At 43.4% G+C, this 17,057-nt stretch overlaps 1 protein-coding gene across 10 annotated transcripts in view; it reads left to right on the top strand.

Annotated features, from left to right (window-relative positions):
* Positions 1-17,057, top strand: part of LOC141420747 (ral guanine nucleotide dissociation stimulator-like) — a 77,934-nt gene that overhangs the window by 10,021 nt on the left and 50,856 nt on the right. For 3 of the 10 annotated variants that reach the window (XR_012445308.1, XR_012445306.1, XR_012445305.1), the window contains exons 2-8: positions 6,761-6,954; positions 8,773-8,820; positions 11,097-11,165; positions 12,160-12,192; positions 12,500-12,621; positions 13,158-13,729; positions 14,201-14,315. Coding sequence is in view for 1 of the 10 variants with exons in the window: in XM_074065484.1 (XP_073921585.1) it covers positions 13,685-13,729; positions 14,201-14,315 (160 nt within the window). In the remaining 9 variants the exon portion in view is untranslated. Of the gene's footprint in view, positions 1-6,673; positions 6,955-8,772; positions 8,821-11,096; positions 11,167-12,159; positions 12,193-12,499; positions 12,622-13,157; positions 13,730-14,200; positions 14,316-17,057 lie in introns of those variants that run through there. The other 7 variants (XR_012445307.1, XR_012445311.1, XR_012445309.1 and 4 more) reach the window with 7 other exon arrangements.

Here is a 17,057-nt window from a genome sequence, read left to right as displayed (position 1 = left end):
TAATGCACTGTATGTGACATGCTTAGTGAAGGGCATGGAGGGTCTGAAATCTAAGGCTGGTGTGAACACCTGGGTAAGTAAAGCAAGTAAAAAACTAGGCCATGGGCTGGGATCAGAGATGAGTAGCCGAGCTTGCTGCAGGCCTGGGTGGCACTACTCAAATGTGAACTGTAGGTTCCTTTGGTCTGCAGTGAGATAAGTGTGTGATTGAGTGACTGACCATTTTGTCATTGTGTAGCATTTGGACATTATGGTGACACCCAAGTGCACAATCAGGGAAGCTGCATCCATGAATGGTGTATAGACTACTCTGGTCTTGTGGAGCTCGAAGAAGCCACCTAAAGCACTGAGTGCTCTTCATGGGTTTTGCCACTCATCCTCCTCAGTAGAGCTGGGTGAGGTACCGTTACTGTCCCTCACATTGGGGATGAGCAAAATCCCCATATTGGAGTTGAGAGATTAAGCAGCTGACTCAGGCTTGCAGAGTGCATGCCTGTAACAAGTAGGCTATGTGCCGCCCCCTCCCTATGCACCATTTCTGTTAATAGCACCTGCCCTTTTCAGAGTAGGAATGCCAGGTTCCTCTGGACTGAGGGTCACAGTGTCCATCCTCATTACCATTGCTCCAGGCAGGCCATGGGTCAGTTCCCATGCAGCAACTGAAACTTGTGACATTGGGAAAAAGAGGGATAGCCAGGAGAAGTTAGGCAGATTCCTATAGTCACTGCTGATTTTCATCATTTTTGTTCTACAGTGGTGTTGAAGCAAAGGATTTGTATACGTTTTTTGGAATATAATATTTTCTTAACAGCTAACTTCCACAGCTTCCAGGCAGCCAGGTAGTAGGGCATGGCTGCATGTGAGGTTGCCTGGATGCCTCATTGCATTCCTTAGTTTCCTAAGACTGCCCAGCCCTGTGATCCTGTGATCCGGCCCAGGGTTGTCTGTGGCAGTACTGCATGCCGCTTAGCTCACCTCCTGGTCTGGGTCTTCCCAAGCCATGTGGATGCTGCCGTCTGGTGGCGGCGCAGGAGCCCTCCTGGTTTTTCCATTTAACATGAAGTGGGAATGTTACACGCAGGCTGGGGGTGTGGAGGAGTCAAAGTTTTGTCCCTTCTTGGTGGTTTTTCCTATAAGGTGTATCTCCAGTGTCTCTCCAAGGTTTTACTTTAGGAGGCACGCTTTCTGCTTCCTCCCTCTAGCCACCATCTTGAAATCTCCCTTAATGTGGTTTGGATTCACATTTCCTTTATGGCTAAAGATGGTGAGAATTTTTTCATATGTTTTTTGGCCATTTGAATTTTTTCTTTTGAGAAAGTTCTGTTAAATTCAGTTGCCCATTTCTATATTGATTCATTGATGTGGGGAGAGTTTAGTTTTTTAAGTTCCCTGCATATTCTGGTTATCAGTCCTTTATCTGATGTATAGCTGGCAAATATATTCTCCCACTCTGTGGGTGGTCTTTTCAGTTTAGAGATCATTTCTTTTTTTGTGCAGAAGGTGTTTAATTTTATGTAGTCCCATTTGTCCATTCTTTCTTTTAGTTGCTGGGGTTCTATTGCAGAGGTTCTTGCCTACACCTATTAGTTTCAGATTGTTTCCTGCTCCTTCCTGTAGTTACTTCAGAGTTTCAGGTCTGATATTTAGGTACTTGATCCATTTTGAGTTGATACTAGTACAGGGTGATAGATATTGATCTCGTTTCAGTTTCTTGCATACGGTAACCACTTTTTCCAGCAACATTTGTTGAAGAGGCTGTCTTTTCTCCATCATATGTTTTTATCGCCTGTGTCAAAAATAAAGTGGGCATAATTGTGTGAATTCATATCTGGGTCCTCTATTCTGTTCCACTGGTCTTCATGTCTGTTTTTGTGCCATTACCATGCTGTTTTTATTGCTATTGCTTTGTTATATAGTTTGAAGTCTGGTATTGTGATACCCCCAGCATTGGTGTTTTTGCTGTGTATTGACTTAGCTATTTGCAGTCTCTTGTGTTTCCAAATGAATTTTAAGGTAGATTTTTCAATCTCTGTGATGAGCATCATTGGGATTTTGGTGGCAGTTGCATTAAACACATAGATTGCTTTTGGTAGTATAGCCATTTTTAGTACGTTCTTTCTCCCAATCCATAAGCATGGGAGATATTTCCACCTTCTGTAGTCCTCCTCAATCTCTTTGTTCAGGGATTTGTAGTTCTCCTTGTAGAGGTCATTCACATCATTTGTTACATTTACTTGTAGGTAGTTGATATATTTTTTTTTTGGTGCTATTGTAAATGGAGCTGTTTCCATATATTCTTTCTCAGGTTGTTGGTTTTGGTGTATAGAACATCTAATGATTTCTGTAAATTGATTTTGTATCCTTCCACCTTGCTCTAGCTGTTCATGTGTCTAGGAGTTTTTGGGGTCTTAAAGGAATAGGAACGTATCATCTGCAAATAGGGACATTTTGACAGTTTCTTTACCTATTTGTATTCCTTCTTCTTGCTTAATTTCTCTGGCTAGAAATTCCAGTACTATGTTGAATACGAGTGGGGATAGTGGGCACCCTTGTGTCGTTCCTGATTTTAGGGGATATGGTTTCAGTTTTTCACCATTAAGTATGAAAACGTTGGCTTCAGGTTTGTCATATATAGCTTTACAATGTTGAGGTACATTCCTTCCATTCCTAGATCTCTTAGAGCCTTTATCATGAAGTGATGTTGGATCTTGTCAAAGTCTTTTTCTGCATCTACTGAGATGATCAGGTGGTTTTTGTCTCTGCTTCTATTAATGTGCTGCATTACATTTATAAATTTGCTTATGGTGAACTACCACTGCATCCCTAGGATGAAGCTGACTCAGTTGTGGTGAATGATTTCTAATGTGTTGTTGGATTCAGTTTCTTGTTATTTTTTAAGGATTTTTGTATCTATGTTCATTAAGGAAATTGGCCCATAGTTCTCCTTTTTGGAGGTATCTTTGTCTGGTTTTGGGATGAGTGTAATACTGGCTTCATAAAATGAGTTTGGCAGTTTTCCTTCCATTTCTATTTTGTGGAAAAATTTAGGAAGGGCTGGTATTAGTTCTTCTTTTAAAGGTCTGATAGAAATCAGCAGAGAATCCATCAGGTCCTGGAGTTTTCTTTTTTGGGAGGTTCTTTATTGCTGCTTCAGTTTCATTTTGTGTTATGTATCTATTCAGGTTGTTAATGTCCTCTTGGTTCAATTATGGATGGTCATAAGTCTCTAGAAATCTGTCCATTTCTTCAAGATTTTCAAATGTAATAGAATATAGGTTGTTAAAGAAGTCTCTGATGATTTCCGTTGTGTTGTTGTTATCTTGCTTTTTGAATTTATGATTTTACTGATTTGGGGTTTTTCTCTCCTCATTTTAGTCATATTTGCCAGGGGTCTGTCAATCTTACTTATTTTCTCAAAGAAACAACTTTTTGTTTCATTGACTCTGTATGTTTTTTTCGTTTTTCTATTTCATTGATTTTGGCTGTTATTATTTCTCTCCTGCTTATTTTGGGATGTGCTTGTTCTTGTTTTTCTAGTAGTTTGAGATGAAGCATCAGTCACTGATTTGAGATCTTTCTGTCCTTTTAATATATGCACTCATATCTATAAATTTTCCTCTTAGGACTATCTTTGCTTGCCTCATAAGTTCTGGTAGGTTGTGTTTTCATTTTCATTAACTTTCAGGAGCCTTTTAATTTCTTCTTTTATTTCATTAATGACCCATTTATCATTGAGCAATGTGTTGTTCAGTTTCCAATTGTTTGCATGTTTTTTACTGTTGTTTTTGTTGTGGAGTTCTATAGTTTTAATACATTGTGGTCAGATAGAATGCATGGGATTATTTCTATTTTCTTATATTTGCTGAGGCTTGCTTTGTACCCTAAGATATCAATTTTGGAGAAAGTTCCAATGGCTGCTAGAAGAATATATATTGTGCAGAAATTGGATGAAATATTCTGTAGACATCAGCTTGGTACATTTGATCTGTGGTGTGATTTAGATCTAGGATTTCTTTATTGATTTTTGTTTGGATGACCTATCTGTTGGTGATAGGGGGTATTGAAGTCTCTCATTACCACTGTGTTGAAGTTTATATATGTTTTTAAGTCCTTCAGAGTATGTTTGATGAAATTGGGTGCATTGACATTGGTTGCATATAGGTTGATAATTGTTACTTCCTTTTGGTGTATTTCCCCTTTTATTTGTATATAATTTCCTTCTTTATCTCGTTTGATCAATGTATGTTTGAAGTCTACTTTTTCTGAGTTAAGTATTGCTACCCCTGCCTGTTCTCGGGTGCCATTGACTTGGCAAATCTTCTTCCAGTCTTTTACCCTTAGTCAGTGCTTGTTTTTGTTGATGAGATGGGTCTCCTGCAAGCAACAGGTTGTTTGATCTTCCTTTTTAATCCAGTTTTCCAAAGGGTGTCTTTTGATAGGGAAATTAAGTCCATTAAAATTCAATGTTAGTATTGATAGGTATGTGGTGATTCGTATCATTTGGTTGTCTTTGTTGTTTAAGGGTTTGATTGTATGCAGCTGAATCAGTGTTACTCTCTGCTTTCTTGTCTTGTCATCTCCTGTGGTTTGGTACTGCATGTCCTGCCATGGTTTTGTTCACTTTCATTTTCTGTGTTCCGAATTCCTTGAAGAGTCTTTGGTAGTTGTGGCTTGGTGGCCATATATTGTCATAGTTTCTGCTTATTGTTTAAGACTTTTATTGCTCCATCTATTTTGAATGATAGTTTTGCTGGGTGAAGCATCCTAGGGTTGAAGTTATTTTCATTCAGTGCCCTGATGACCTCAGTCCATGCTCTTCTTCCTTTCTCAAGGTTTCCATTGAGAAATCTGCTGTGATTTTGATGGGTTTTCCTTTGTATGTTATTTGATTTTTCTCTCTTACAGCCTTCAGTATTCTTTCTCTGTTCTCTGTGCTTGTTGTTTTAATAATATGTCGCAGTGTAGTTCTATTTTGGTCACATTTGTTTAGTGCTCTTGTGTCATCCTGTACCTGAATGGGCATAGTTTTCTCTGGATTTAGGAAATTTTCTGTTATTATTTTGTTGAATATATTATGAATTTCTTTTGCTTGCACTGCTTCTTCTTCAATGCCCATGAATCTCAGGTTTGGTCTTTTCATGGTTTGGTGAAGTCTTGCATATTCCTTTCGCAGTTTCTGAGTTGTTTGAGTAGTAATTCTTCAGTTTTTCCTTGAAATGAATTTTATCCTCAAGTTCTGAGATTCTGTCTTTTGGTTGTTCTAGTCTGCTGGAGTGACCTTGCATTGTATTTTGTATTTCAGTTTCATTCTTTTTTCTGAGGTGTTTCATATCATGGGTCACTTTCTATGTAATATTTTCCATTTTCATCCTTAATTCATTTATCTCACTTTCTATTTAATATTGTCAATTTTCATCCTTAATTCATTTATCTCTCTATTTATGGTGTTCTCTCTTTCACTTTGGTATTTATTTAGGGCTCCTATGAGTTTACTTGTTTGTTTTTGTGTCTTCTCATATTCTTTATTTTTGTTCTTGGAATTTCTTGATTGCCTTCTGTACATTTTGGTTGACCTTGTCTAGTAACATCTCCGTGAAATTCTCAGTGATTTGTTGGAGGATTTCTTCTTTCAGTGTGTTCTTGTGGGCTTTGTTGGATTCCTTGGCTTAGTCTTTCTTTGTTTTGTTGGAGTCTGGAACTGGACATCCCTTTTTTTCATTTCTCTCTGAATCCTGTACTAATTAATATTTTGGGGGCAGAATGGTTTCCATCCCTTTTTCATCCTCCCATCATTCCACTCGGTGCTGTTTCTTTCCATGGTCTGTCTGTATTTAGTATTAGCTAACTTACAATACTAAAACTAATGAAACCAAGAAAGAGAGAAAAAACAAAAAGAGAAAAGAAATAGAGAACCAAAGAAGTCAACAGGGAGAGATGATGGACAAACAGTGAACAACACAAACACTTAGATTAAAAGGAAAAAAATCCTGGTTCAGGAACAATAGAATTTCAGTCTTAGTAGTTCTGGTATTACTTCTTCAGCATCCAGTCCTGGTGTTGGTATTTAAGCAGCAGCTCTGTTGTAGTCTTGCCATGTAGTTGGGTCAGGAGACGAGCTTTTTGGACCGCTATCTGGCCTGTTTCAGGTAGCGACTCATCACCTGCCTAATGTCAGCTCATCTACCTTTCTAGGGTTTGTTTATGGGAATATTGTTCAGAGTTCAGCTCCTTGCTCCTCCCCCCTTCTCATTGAGTTCAGTGTCCCCTGCCTCCTCTGCTGTGTGTCCTTTTCAGTTCCTTGTTTATTATTCAGTTTTTTAATTTTTTTTGTGGGGTGGGGTCAGTCTGTCAGGGGGCTATGCTAGTTTATCCCAGGCATAGCTGTGGGAATGCCTTGTGCCACTTATTTGCTCATCTGTTAGTCTGCAAGCAGGTTTGGAGCCATTGTCTGGTGGTGCGGGAGCCCTCCTGTTTTCTTAGTGAAATGTGGTATGGGCTGGGGGTTTGGGGTATCGGAGTTTTGCTTCTTCCTGGTGGTTTTTTTTCTGCCAAGTGTGGCTCCAGCATCTCAACAAGATTTTTGATTTATGGAGCTCATGCTGTCTACTTCCTCCCTCTAGTTGCCATCTTGGATCCTCTGTAGCCTAATTCTTTTTTTTTTTTTTTTTTGTAGCCTAATTCTTGATGGCTGTTTTACTTTATGCCAGTGAGCCTTTTCCAGTTTGTTACAGTTACGGTTTAAACTGTCTCCACAACCCAGAATGAAAATGACACAGCTGACAACTCAGATGGCTGGCAGAGCCTGGGGATCCTCAAGGCAGGCAGACTGGAGAAGTTGGTGGATCATCTGGTACCGTGTCTAGTGTTCAAGGACCCCCTTTTTGTCCCTACCTTCCTGTGCACCTACCAACATTTCACAACCACACAGCAGGTTCTGGACCTGCTGTTCACAAGGTAAACCCCATCTCCAAGCCCAAAGGAATCTCCTCTTTTGACTGTGCCTTGGAATGCTCTATGCTTCTCTTTCCCCAGTTTGACATTGGAGAATGGGAGCTCAAAGGACTACCCACATAGGGTTTTGCCTGGACCCAGTAGGATGAGCACTTAGTCCAGGACTACCCTGAGGTGTAAGCTGCCCAGGGATGTGGGTTCTTTGTATGACTACCCTTTTCTCTTGAAGAAGCTCTCTGTCTTGGTCCTCACTTATTTGGGGAATCAGGAAAAGCAGATTCTGGAGCTGCTGAGGAAGACAGACTCAGTGAAATGTCTGGGAAGGAGCACTGTGGTTGCTTTTTTTTGTACAAATACACATGAGGCATCAACTGTGTTCTGGGAAGATTTCTAGGGGCTTAGCATAATTAAGTAAAAGAGAAGGCAAATATCTGATATCCTGGACTCCATTTGCTGGGGTATACAGACAGTAATATCATGTTTTGAAGTAGGTACAGTAGATGTAACACCTTCTTGGACTCCTCTAGGTATAGCTTCAACAATGATGACAGACGAAAGATTAACTCAGATGGATGCTGTGAGTCACTGGACAGGGAGGGTGGTGGCACATGTCCTTCTGGCCTATTCTATCCACACTTGACATTCCCTGGCTTAGCTGATGTTCCCATTTAAATCCCCATTCTAACCCTGGAAGTCCCCTGATCAAGGCCACTTCCTAAACTCTTGAAAACTCATTTCCCCTTTGTACGATGGAGATGGGATCTCTCCAGTTACTGTGTAGGTTCACGTATAGGGCAGAGGTCTAGGCAGGCCCACAGAACACCATCTTCCCAGGATGGGTAATAAACCTCAGTACTCAGCACCTTATGTGTACCAGAGCTTATGGTAGTTGTAGGACAAGCCCTTGGTTATAACAATATGAGGAAATTGGAATTAGACAGCAGGTGTGCTGGAGGAGGGCAGAGGTACTTTCTGGTTATGCAGGTGTGGGACATTTCTAGTGTGTGGAGTGAGTTTGGATACTGAAAATTCCCTTCATGCCCCTCAAAACCTTATATTTGGGTCACTCATGTTCTGGATGTTTTTGATGGTCGTGCAACAAACCCAGAGAGTCCCACAGTCTTTATCCATATGCTCAGCATGCCAAGGTATAGCCACTACCACTGGCTCCAATCTTGGCCTGAAGGCTTGTTCTGTGTAGGGCTGATTGGACCCTCTTCCCCAGAAACTATTCAAGAAGGTGGTGCCCTACCACTGCCTGGTTCCATTTGGTCCCAGCGGGACAAGAAGGGCAATGAGCATCTCGCACCCACCATTCATGCCACCATCATCCAATTCAACAATGTGGCCACCTGTGTGATGACCACTTGCCTTGGTGATTGGAGTATGAAGGCCCCAGACAGGGCCAGAGTGGTAGAACACTGGATTGAGGTTGCTTGGGTATGCTACAGAAAGTGCCCAGGGATAACCTGTTCACCTTCCCTACCTATCAGGATATGGTTTGTGGTCTGAGCCCCTGCTAGGAACCCAGGTACCTCCTTTTCAGGGCTACATAGCCTGGACACTCACAGTCCTGGCCAGGGTGCTCATTCCCTCCTGAAACTGTGTACTGGTTGTGAGCTCATGTCTTTTTCTAGTTACATGTGGGTCCTTTTTGTGCCCCCAGAGCTTCCTAGTATTTATCTCCTTTAAAGGGTCTCATCAATGACAGCTGAGGTGGTTTACGGGCTGCTTTATCTGTGGCTCACAGTGTCATTTTTCTAGTAGTGTGGCGTTCTGAACAATTTCTCTTTCCTCTACGCCATTCTCTCTGCTCTGTAGAACATTGCCATCTACAGCCTGAAAGAGGACTTGGGAAGAAGTCTCCAGGTATGTGTGCCTCCCTCTGGAGAAGCTACTTGTGTATAGTAGGTGGCATTGGCCCTCAATTATCCCAGCCTCAAGCACTGAGGTCCAGGGCCACTGGGTGGGGGGCACAATTTGGTGTTTGTGGTACCTGATCAGTATGTATGGAAGGACAAGGCTTCCTTGTCTGCCAGACACTGGTTGGATCCATGTGGCAGATTTTCATGTCCTCACATTTGGGCAACAGAACTCTGTCCAGTTGATATTAAAACAGAGCCCCTCAGTAAATGGGGATGTGGCACCCATTGTGCCAGCACCAAGGTCCCCCTGCACAACCATCCGTGCTTAATACTCAGTGGAGCTACTTCAAAACCTCTTGTCCAGCAGTTTAGAGTCATGAACCTGCAAGAATATGGTGTCACTCTCTTACCACTCCCCACTCTTCTCACTGTCACCTTCTTTTTACCCTTCCTGCAGTGAAAACTTCCAGAAATTTGAGAAGCTGTCAAGAATTTTTTCTCCTGAAAACAATCACTCCATGAGCAGAAAGCTGCTCACCACAGTGGGTGGAGAACTTAGCATAGACATGGGAATACAGGAGGTTAAATTAGTTTCTCACTAAAAGTGGTCCTTGTGGGAACTTGAACACTGGTACTCATGATTGCTAGGTATCTGCTTTTCCACATCAACCACATCACCAGCCATTTTTCTTTTGGTTATTATTGAGATAGTGTTTCACTTTACTTCCAGACCTGTGTGGCCTGTGATCTCCCTATTTTTGCTTCCCTGGGATGGTGGGATGACAGGCACATGCCATCCAGCTGAGCCAATGATTGAGATGGGTCTTGAGAAGTAATTCCTAGGACCAGTGTAGAATTCTGATCTTCCTGATGTCTGACTCCTGTGTAGGTAGGATTACAGGCTTGGTCCACCATCCTGGTCACTAATAGTGTTTAACAGATTCCAGTAATATCTGTTCAGGATGAAGAGAAGAGACTGTGTTTGTCCATTAGGTACATAGTAGGCAGTTTTGGATTAAGAAAGTGCTGGTAATGGTATGCAGATTTTGTAGCATGATTGTTCTAGGAGAGTGGTTGAGGTGCAGGATTAAGGGATGTTTGGTTTTCTTCTGGGATTTAGCACCAGCCACCTTCTGTGTGGATGGAAGGGGATGTGACTGTCTTCCCTTAACAGCCCAACCTGACCTCATGAATTCAGGCCACTGTCACCCTTCATTGTGGGTATACAGTGCAGGGACCTGGGGCTTCAGGGGTCCCCAGTGGTCAGCCAGCAGCATAAGCTGAAGTCAAATTTAGATCCAAATGTCCAGACCCAGGATTTAAATCTGGATGCATCATATGTCCCTATATCTGCCCAAGAGCAGATGATGCAGAGGGTCAGCCCATCTGAGAGGACCCATGGGAGGTTAGCATCCACCTGAGAGTCCTGAAGTGCCCAGGTGCTTTAAATGTAACAAGGATTGATGAACTCACCATTGGCTTTTTCTGATTTAACTCGAGAAACTCTCATGAAAAAGAGGAAGAAAAGTGTCAATGCTGCACACCTCTGGTCAACCAGAGATAGTCCCTGGGATATTCTCAGACTTCAGTGGACAAAAGCAGAGTTTTATGCCAAGGGATATCCTGAGAGGCTCAGTGGAGTCTAGAAACATTTACCTTGACATTAGGTGCCACCTTGGTGCAGAGACTTGAGGGGACTCAGCAGGAAGATATCAAGCCTTCTTGTACCTTTCACTTTATGGCTCAGTTCAGCAAGTATCCTTAGTACAGGCCAAGGGGGTCATAGGATAGGACCATGGTTACTGTCCAGATGGGGGCTTAAGGCCTCCCCACCTTGAGCAGCTGAAGGACCCTGTGCTCTTAACAACCCTGTCCAGCCCTCAGTTTCCATATCTAACAAATGGATCAATCTTTAGTCTGAGAGCTTACATAAGGAGAGAAAATGGGTTCCAAGCAGCCAAAGACAGGTGCAGAAGTTCTGAGGAAGAGTTTGGCAAAGGCTGGAGTTAGGATAACAGATAACAGGAGGACAGGAAGGAGACATTGAGAACTCCCAGACCCCATAAGGCAGATGCCTTCACATGTGCACTTTGCATATGAGAAAACAGGAAGAAGGAATTCTACATGACCATCAGGGATTCTCAAAAAGAAGTGCTGGAATAGGGGCTTGGTGAATAATTTTTATATCCGTGGAAAGAGAGTTGGAATCAGCTCAAGTCCTTAGATAGTCAAGGGCTGAAAGAAGACAGGATTCCCTAATTCCATTCTCAATCTTGGCAGGGGAAAATATCCAAATTTGCAACCATAGGGTGGAAGTCCAAGAGGATTGAGAGGCATTCCAAGGAGATGGTAAGTGATCGTGTCTGAAGCCAGTGTGTCCCTGGGAACAGGTGGAGAGATGGGCTCAACAGGCCTTTCCCATTTGTTGTTGGACTTCCTAAAATGCCCTTCAGAACTGGTTCTGATCCCTGGTATATCTATGCCCTGACCAAGTGACATTGCAGAGGAAATACTGCCTTCTTCTGAAGCAGCAGAGTCTGTAAGGACAATGGGTAAGGGCCACATACTTTTGAGCTCTGCCAGAGACTAGTGTGGGAGTTACATAGAGGTATTTGCACTCCCAGTTGTCTGGGGAAACATCTCACTTAAGAGAGGTGTCCAAAGATCTGCAGGTTACTCTTGAGTGGGAATCCCTGGGATGAATGGGGTCAGACTGAACATCATTTATTGGAGGGGTGCTGGGACTTGTTTATTACCCCCTTTGTGAAGTCTGTGTTTCATCCTGGGCACCATCCCCTACCTGGGCATCTTTCTCACTGACCTAGTGATGTTGGACAATGCCATGAAGGACTATCTTAATGTGAGTGAACCTGAGCCAGGGGCAGGGGAGCAGGTTTCAGGGAGAGACCTTTGGCTGAGCCCTGCCCTCTAGCACTCCTGAGAGCCCCACCTCACCCAGTTTGTAAGCATCACACTCATCCTACCTAATAATGCCAGAGAGCTGCCTTATAGCACATCTGCAGTTTGGTTGGTTTGGCAAGGCCCTCACATAGTAACTGAGCAGAAGAGTGAAGCCAGCCCCTCCAAGTGGAGGCAGCTCCTGGAAAAATCATGGCCTTCACGCCTGAAATTTCAGTCTCTCCTATGTCCTTACTAAGTGTTGGGCAAAACAGTGCTTCAGATCTCTACCCCTATGTGTCCTTGCCATGGATTGAAAGAGGGGCCTAGTAGAGGTACACGTGCACCCTATCACCTGGTGGCCTTTCCTAGTATTGCAGAGGAGTTTGTGGTCCTCAATTGTTGAGAGGCCACATTCTAAGCACATTGCTTCTTTGCCTTATAGGAGAGAATCATCAACGTTGAGAAGATGAGGAAGGTGAGTAGATGCTGCCCTAACTCATGGAGTGGGTGAGGAGTATCTGACTGGCTAGTTCACTTAACTCCTTGCCCACCTATTGATTTATGGTGATATTTGATGGTGAGAGAAGGGGGTGTTCATTGGAAGGTTGGGGGGTCTCAGGTGGATCAGGACAGCTTTGTGGGAATGGCCATTCAAAGCAGGCTGTGAGAACAGGGAAGAAGGACCCTGGGTGGACTTGAGGGAAAGAGCCTTCCCAGAGCAAACCTGCCCCAGGTGACACCTGCTCACAGCGCTTACCATGTTGTTCTTCTCCATGGCTCAGGCGTTCCATGTGATCAACCAAATCAAGCAGCTGCAGGCTACTTATTATAAATACAACATTTCACCCCAGGAGCTCTTTGGGGCCTGGTTCTGGGGCATGGAGCATCTCAGTGAGGCACAAAGGTGAGGTTTGGGAAGCACTGTGGGTAACCAGAATGGGCTGTACCTTGGGCTGACTCACATGAGCATTTGTCATATGCCTTGGGTCAGTATCACATTGCTGGCTGGTGAGAGGTGGGCAGCCAGGCTCTTGTTTCCAAGTAGGCCCTGGGCAGGAGTCAGGATGTGGCTCTTTTTAGCCTCAACATAGCCTTCCATAGCTACAAGCTTTCATGTAATTCGGAGCCTCCATCCATGTCAGCTAGCACTACCCACAAGACCAAGAACACAGCCATTGGGAGCAAGTAAGTGCCTGGGTCCATGTTGGGATCCCATTCCACCTGTGAACACACTTGTAAATGGGTGAGTGCCCTCACCTGGTTTGGCCTCAGTTTCCTCTGTGGTGAAATGTGTTGATCACCCGGATGCCTGGGACAAAAGAATACAGAGGATTTACAGAGCTACTAGCACTGCTCCATGAACACAGACTGCTGAGGGGATGCTAGGGGTCGACTATGTCTTTGTGGAGGGCCCTCACTTAAGCCAGCCCCTTCATCTAGCTGCCAGGCCCCCAACACAGAGTGCTATACCAAGCCCCGTGACAAGCTCAAGTGTGACAATTTCAACAGTGGGTACATGGCTGACCAATTCTGCATGAACTCAACTGGGTCCTCCAGCTCAGACATACAATGGATCAACATGAGCTGTATCCTGGAGGCCAGGAAAAGGTGACTTTCCATCCTTTGACTCCTCTCCAAGGTGCCAGCCTTGTCCACTCAATGTCCAGACAAGGGGACCAGAAGCCCCAGCTCCTGAAGACAGCTTCTGGAATCCCTAGAGGTGACTCCCAAGCTGGTACACCCTGCAGGGTCTGGACATCTGATGTTGCTGTCTCTCACAGCTCTGCAAGTCAGCCTCTTAGTCTTCCAGCATTAGCTTCACCTCGAGCAACCCTCCTTGGTGCCAGCCTCCAGCAAGACTGCAGCCACCACTAGCAGCAACAAGTTCCCTATCTCTGGGGTCTGCAACACCTGCTGCACAAAGAGCCCTCTACAACCAGCAGGTGGGCGACTGCTCTATCATCTGTATGAACCTGGAGGTCAACAGTAGCATCTTCTACAAGAGCATCCCGGTGAGTAGGGTCAGGAAGTACAGACAGGGTCTTAGAAAGCAGTGGTCAGCACTCATGAGAGGATGGAGGGAGCAGTGTACCTAGACCCCAGGCCAAGTGTGCCTACAAGTTGGGGGACAGTGAGGAGAAATAAGGTGAAGGTACTGTGCTGAGGAGAGATGAGGTGGGGAACAGTAGAAGACCAACAGGGGCAAGATGGAGCCCCTGTTGTTTGAGTATAAGTTAGCTGTAACACTTGTCATCTCTATGGTGGGGGGTGGCGGTCTGTGACTTCCTTTCCAATCCAATTTTGGTATTATGAGCCACAAGACTCATGGCTCATTGGCTGTGGAGGTGGCCAGTTGTCAGATTTGTTGTGGTTTGAGCCCTGCATTTAGTGTGTGGTGGCTATGGAGTATCTCTCCTGGACACTACCCTGCTATGCCACTGTAGCATCCTTGTCCTAATGAGTTACCCCCTTCTCTGATCCAGGTGACCAGTCAGGATAAAACTCCAGCAATCATCCACAAGGCCATGGATAAACACAATCTAGACATGGATAATCCAGACGACTGTGAGCTGGTACAGATAATCTCAAAAAATTGCAGTAAGTTGAAGAATCAGATATCTGGGGAAATGGCAAAGGGTCAGGGATAGCACCATTCCCATCACAAGGTCCAAAATCCTGGACAGAAGTCAGTGCAACAGGGTTAGCATGGGCATGGTGCACAGTGAACTTTCTAGGAGCACCCTGGATCACATCAGAGTCTCTTCATTACCTGAACAGCTGAATAAGTCCACGTCTATGACATTTGATGTGAACAGTTAGTGCAAAGAGAACATCATGGTAAGGTATCTCACTGGCCCACTAGAATAGACACTTTATGGCTAATAAGTGAAAACATGCTTATGAATGGAGGTGTCAAATGTTAAAATCCATGTATGTAACATAAAATGTACACACTGTTGGCTTCTGAGTTAGTGATCTAGAAAGCAGAAGAACCACAGAACTGTTAGCAGTTCTGACTCAGAGAAGTTGGGCAGTTCCAAGACACCCGTGACTGTGTCCCTGTCAGGAAAAGTAGGCCAGAGTATACATCAGATTCCTCCTAGCGATAGAGAGAAAGAACATGGAATATATGTGACCCACAAAGTCTGCTGTACTCACTGTCATAGCTCTGCTTTCTTTCCATTGAACTGAACACCCATGTCCTGCCATTACCCAGACTCTCAGCACTGAACCTCACTGTCCCTACTTTTATCATAAATCTTCTTGTAGTGGCTTGCATGGTTTTCGATAGGTGGGCAGGATGGGATTGTCTCCCGTATTAGGAAAAAGAAGACTGAGGCCTAGGGAAAGCTAAAGACCTAGGTAGGAGTCCTATCTACCATTGATTCACACCAGACCTTGAGCCCAGAAACTGTGTAGAGGCTTCTTTGGAGCCCAGATGAGGAGGCCTGATCAAGTATTGGACTTTTCATGTCTTGTCCTAAGTAAGACAGCATTCAGGGAAGATGTCTTAGATTCTTGAAAGCTTGCTGTGGTTGGAGGCCCTCCCCAGAAGAAACAACTATATGGAAGGATAGAAAGACCCTTTAGCTGCCGGCTGAGATATGCAGCATGGTAGAATCCATGTATCTTTCTGAAAAAGAGTCGTTAGGTATTATGAAACTTCAGCATATCCTTCTGAAGCCAGGAGTCACAGGTATGAGATATAGGTGGTTCTGGAGCTTGATTGGGTAATCTCAGTGCTGTGGCTCAGATGGGTACTGGAGAAAGCTCCATGTGGTAGGGGTGGCACATCCACATGAGTATCCCTGAACAAAACTCTCTGTCTCACATACCAGAGATGAAGATTCCTGATAATTCTAATGTATATTATGCCATGAATTCATCTGCTAACTTCAGTTTATTCTGAAGAAAAGAACACTCAATAGGTGGATAGTGGGAAAGCATGGTGCCAGACCCACCCTGCCTTGGAGTAAGTGGAAAGGACTCCGATTTTCCAAAGGCATATTGTACAGATGTTTCCCAAGGGTCTAGATGGCTGGGGGCTAAGGCCTTTTCTAGAATAGAGTTGGTGAGGCCCGAAAGGTGTCTTCCATTTATGTTACACAAGTTGACATCCCTGCTGCATCCTGAGCTGTGGGAATCACGACTTGGAGGGAGGGGGAAGGAGAGTGAGTACTGGTATAAAAAGGAAAATTACACCCTTGTTTGAATGTGCTGATACCTATTTTTGGTTAATAGAATGTTGGATATGAATATTATATTAAATGCTCTATTATTGCACAGACATTGTGGTTTTGTTTTTCTCATTTCCTGTCCTGAAAAGAAGTAATGATTCTCACATGTTGAAATCAAAAACCTTTCCGGTTTCTGTCTTTATTTTATGCAAAAGTAGGATGAGGCAGTCATCCTTGTCAGGTTGCTGAAGAAACATATGTCCTTCTTGCACAGAGCAACTCTTCATTTCATTATTAAACTGTGTGATATGCTGAAATGACCCTCAGAACACCTGGGACTAGAGGTGGGATGTTCTGTAACAGCATAGAACAGCCTCTGAAATTTGAATTCCCATCAACAAGACAGAAGGACTCCAATTTTTTTCATATCCTCACCAACATTGCTTTCTTTTTCTCTTCCATTTCTTTTTTTTAAAATATAGCCACTCTAGTGGATAGGAGGAGATGGCTGTTGATTCAATGTACATGTCCCTAATGAATAATGATGTGGAACTTCTAGTGTGCTTATTGTCCATCTGAATATCTTTACTGGAGAAACGTAATTGTACATTTGTGACATTTACAGAAGTTCTTAGAATGTATCATAGTTTAATTTACCCCCTGTATCATTTTCCTTTATTCCCTCTTCCCCATTCCTGCAGTAGTTTGAACAGGTCTCATTTTTCTATTTACATGCATGCGTACATGTTTCCACCATATTTACCTGCAACAACTTTTCCTTGTATCCTCCTCCCTCCCATTGGTACCAGACCCCCAGGTAAGATTTGTTTTGCCTTCATATTTTCCGTTTTTGAAAAATAAATGACATTTTTTTTAGGATAGCTATACAGGGAGTTTCATCTTAGTATTTCTGTGTATATATGTATTATAACCCAAATTGTTTCATCCCCTATCTTTTTCTCCTTTCTTCCTTAGTCACCTTGTAGTGATTTCAACAGGATTAAAAATTCTATATTATTTTTGTATAGGAATTATATAAATCATATTCACCTAAACTCTTTCTTCTGCTCTTGTATGTGACCTCCCCTTAGCATGACCTGTTTTTCATAATACTTCTTGTATTTGTATTGTATCAATATTCCACATATGAGAGAAAACATGC

The sequence above is a fragment of the Castor canadensis genome, chromosome 2, assembly GCF_047511655.1.
Source record: "Castor canadensis chromosome 2, mCasCan1.hap1v2, whole genome shotgun sequence".
In the NCBI taxonomy this organism is placed as follows: domain Eukaryota; kingdom Metazoa; phylum Chordata; class Mammalia; order Rodentia; family Castoridae; genus Castor; species Castor canadensis.
The sequence above is the reverse complement of the archived record's forward strand: the minus strand, read 5'-3'. Positions and strand labels throughout refer to the sequence as shown.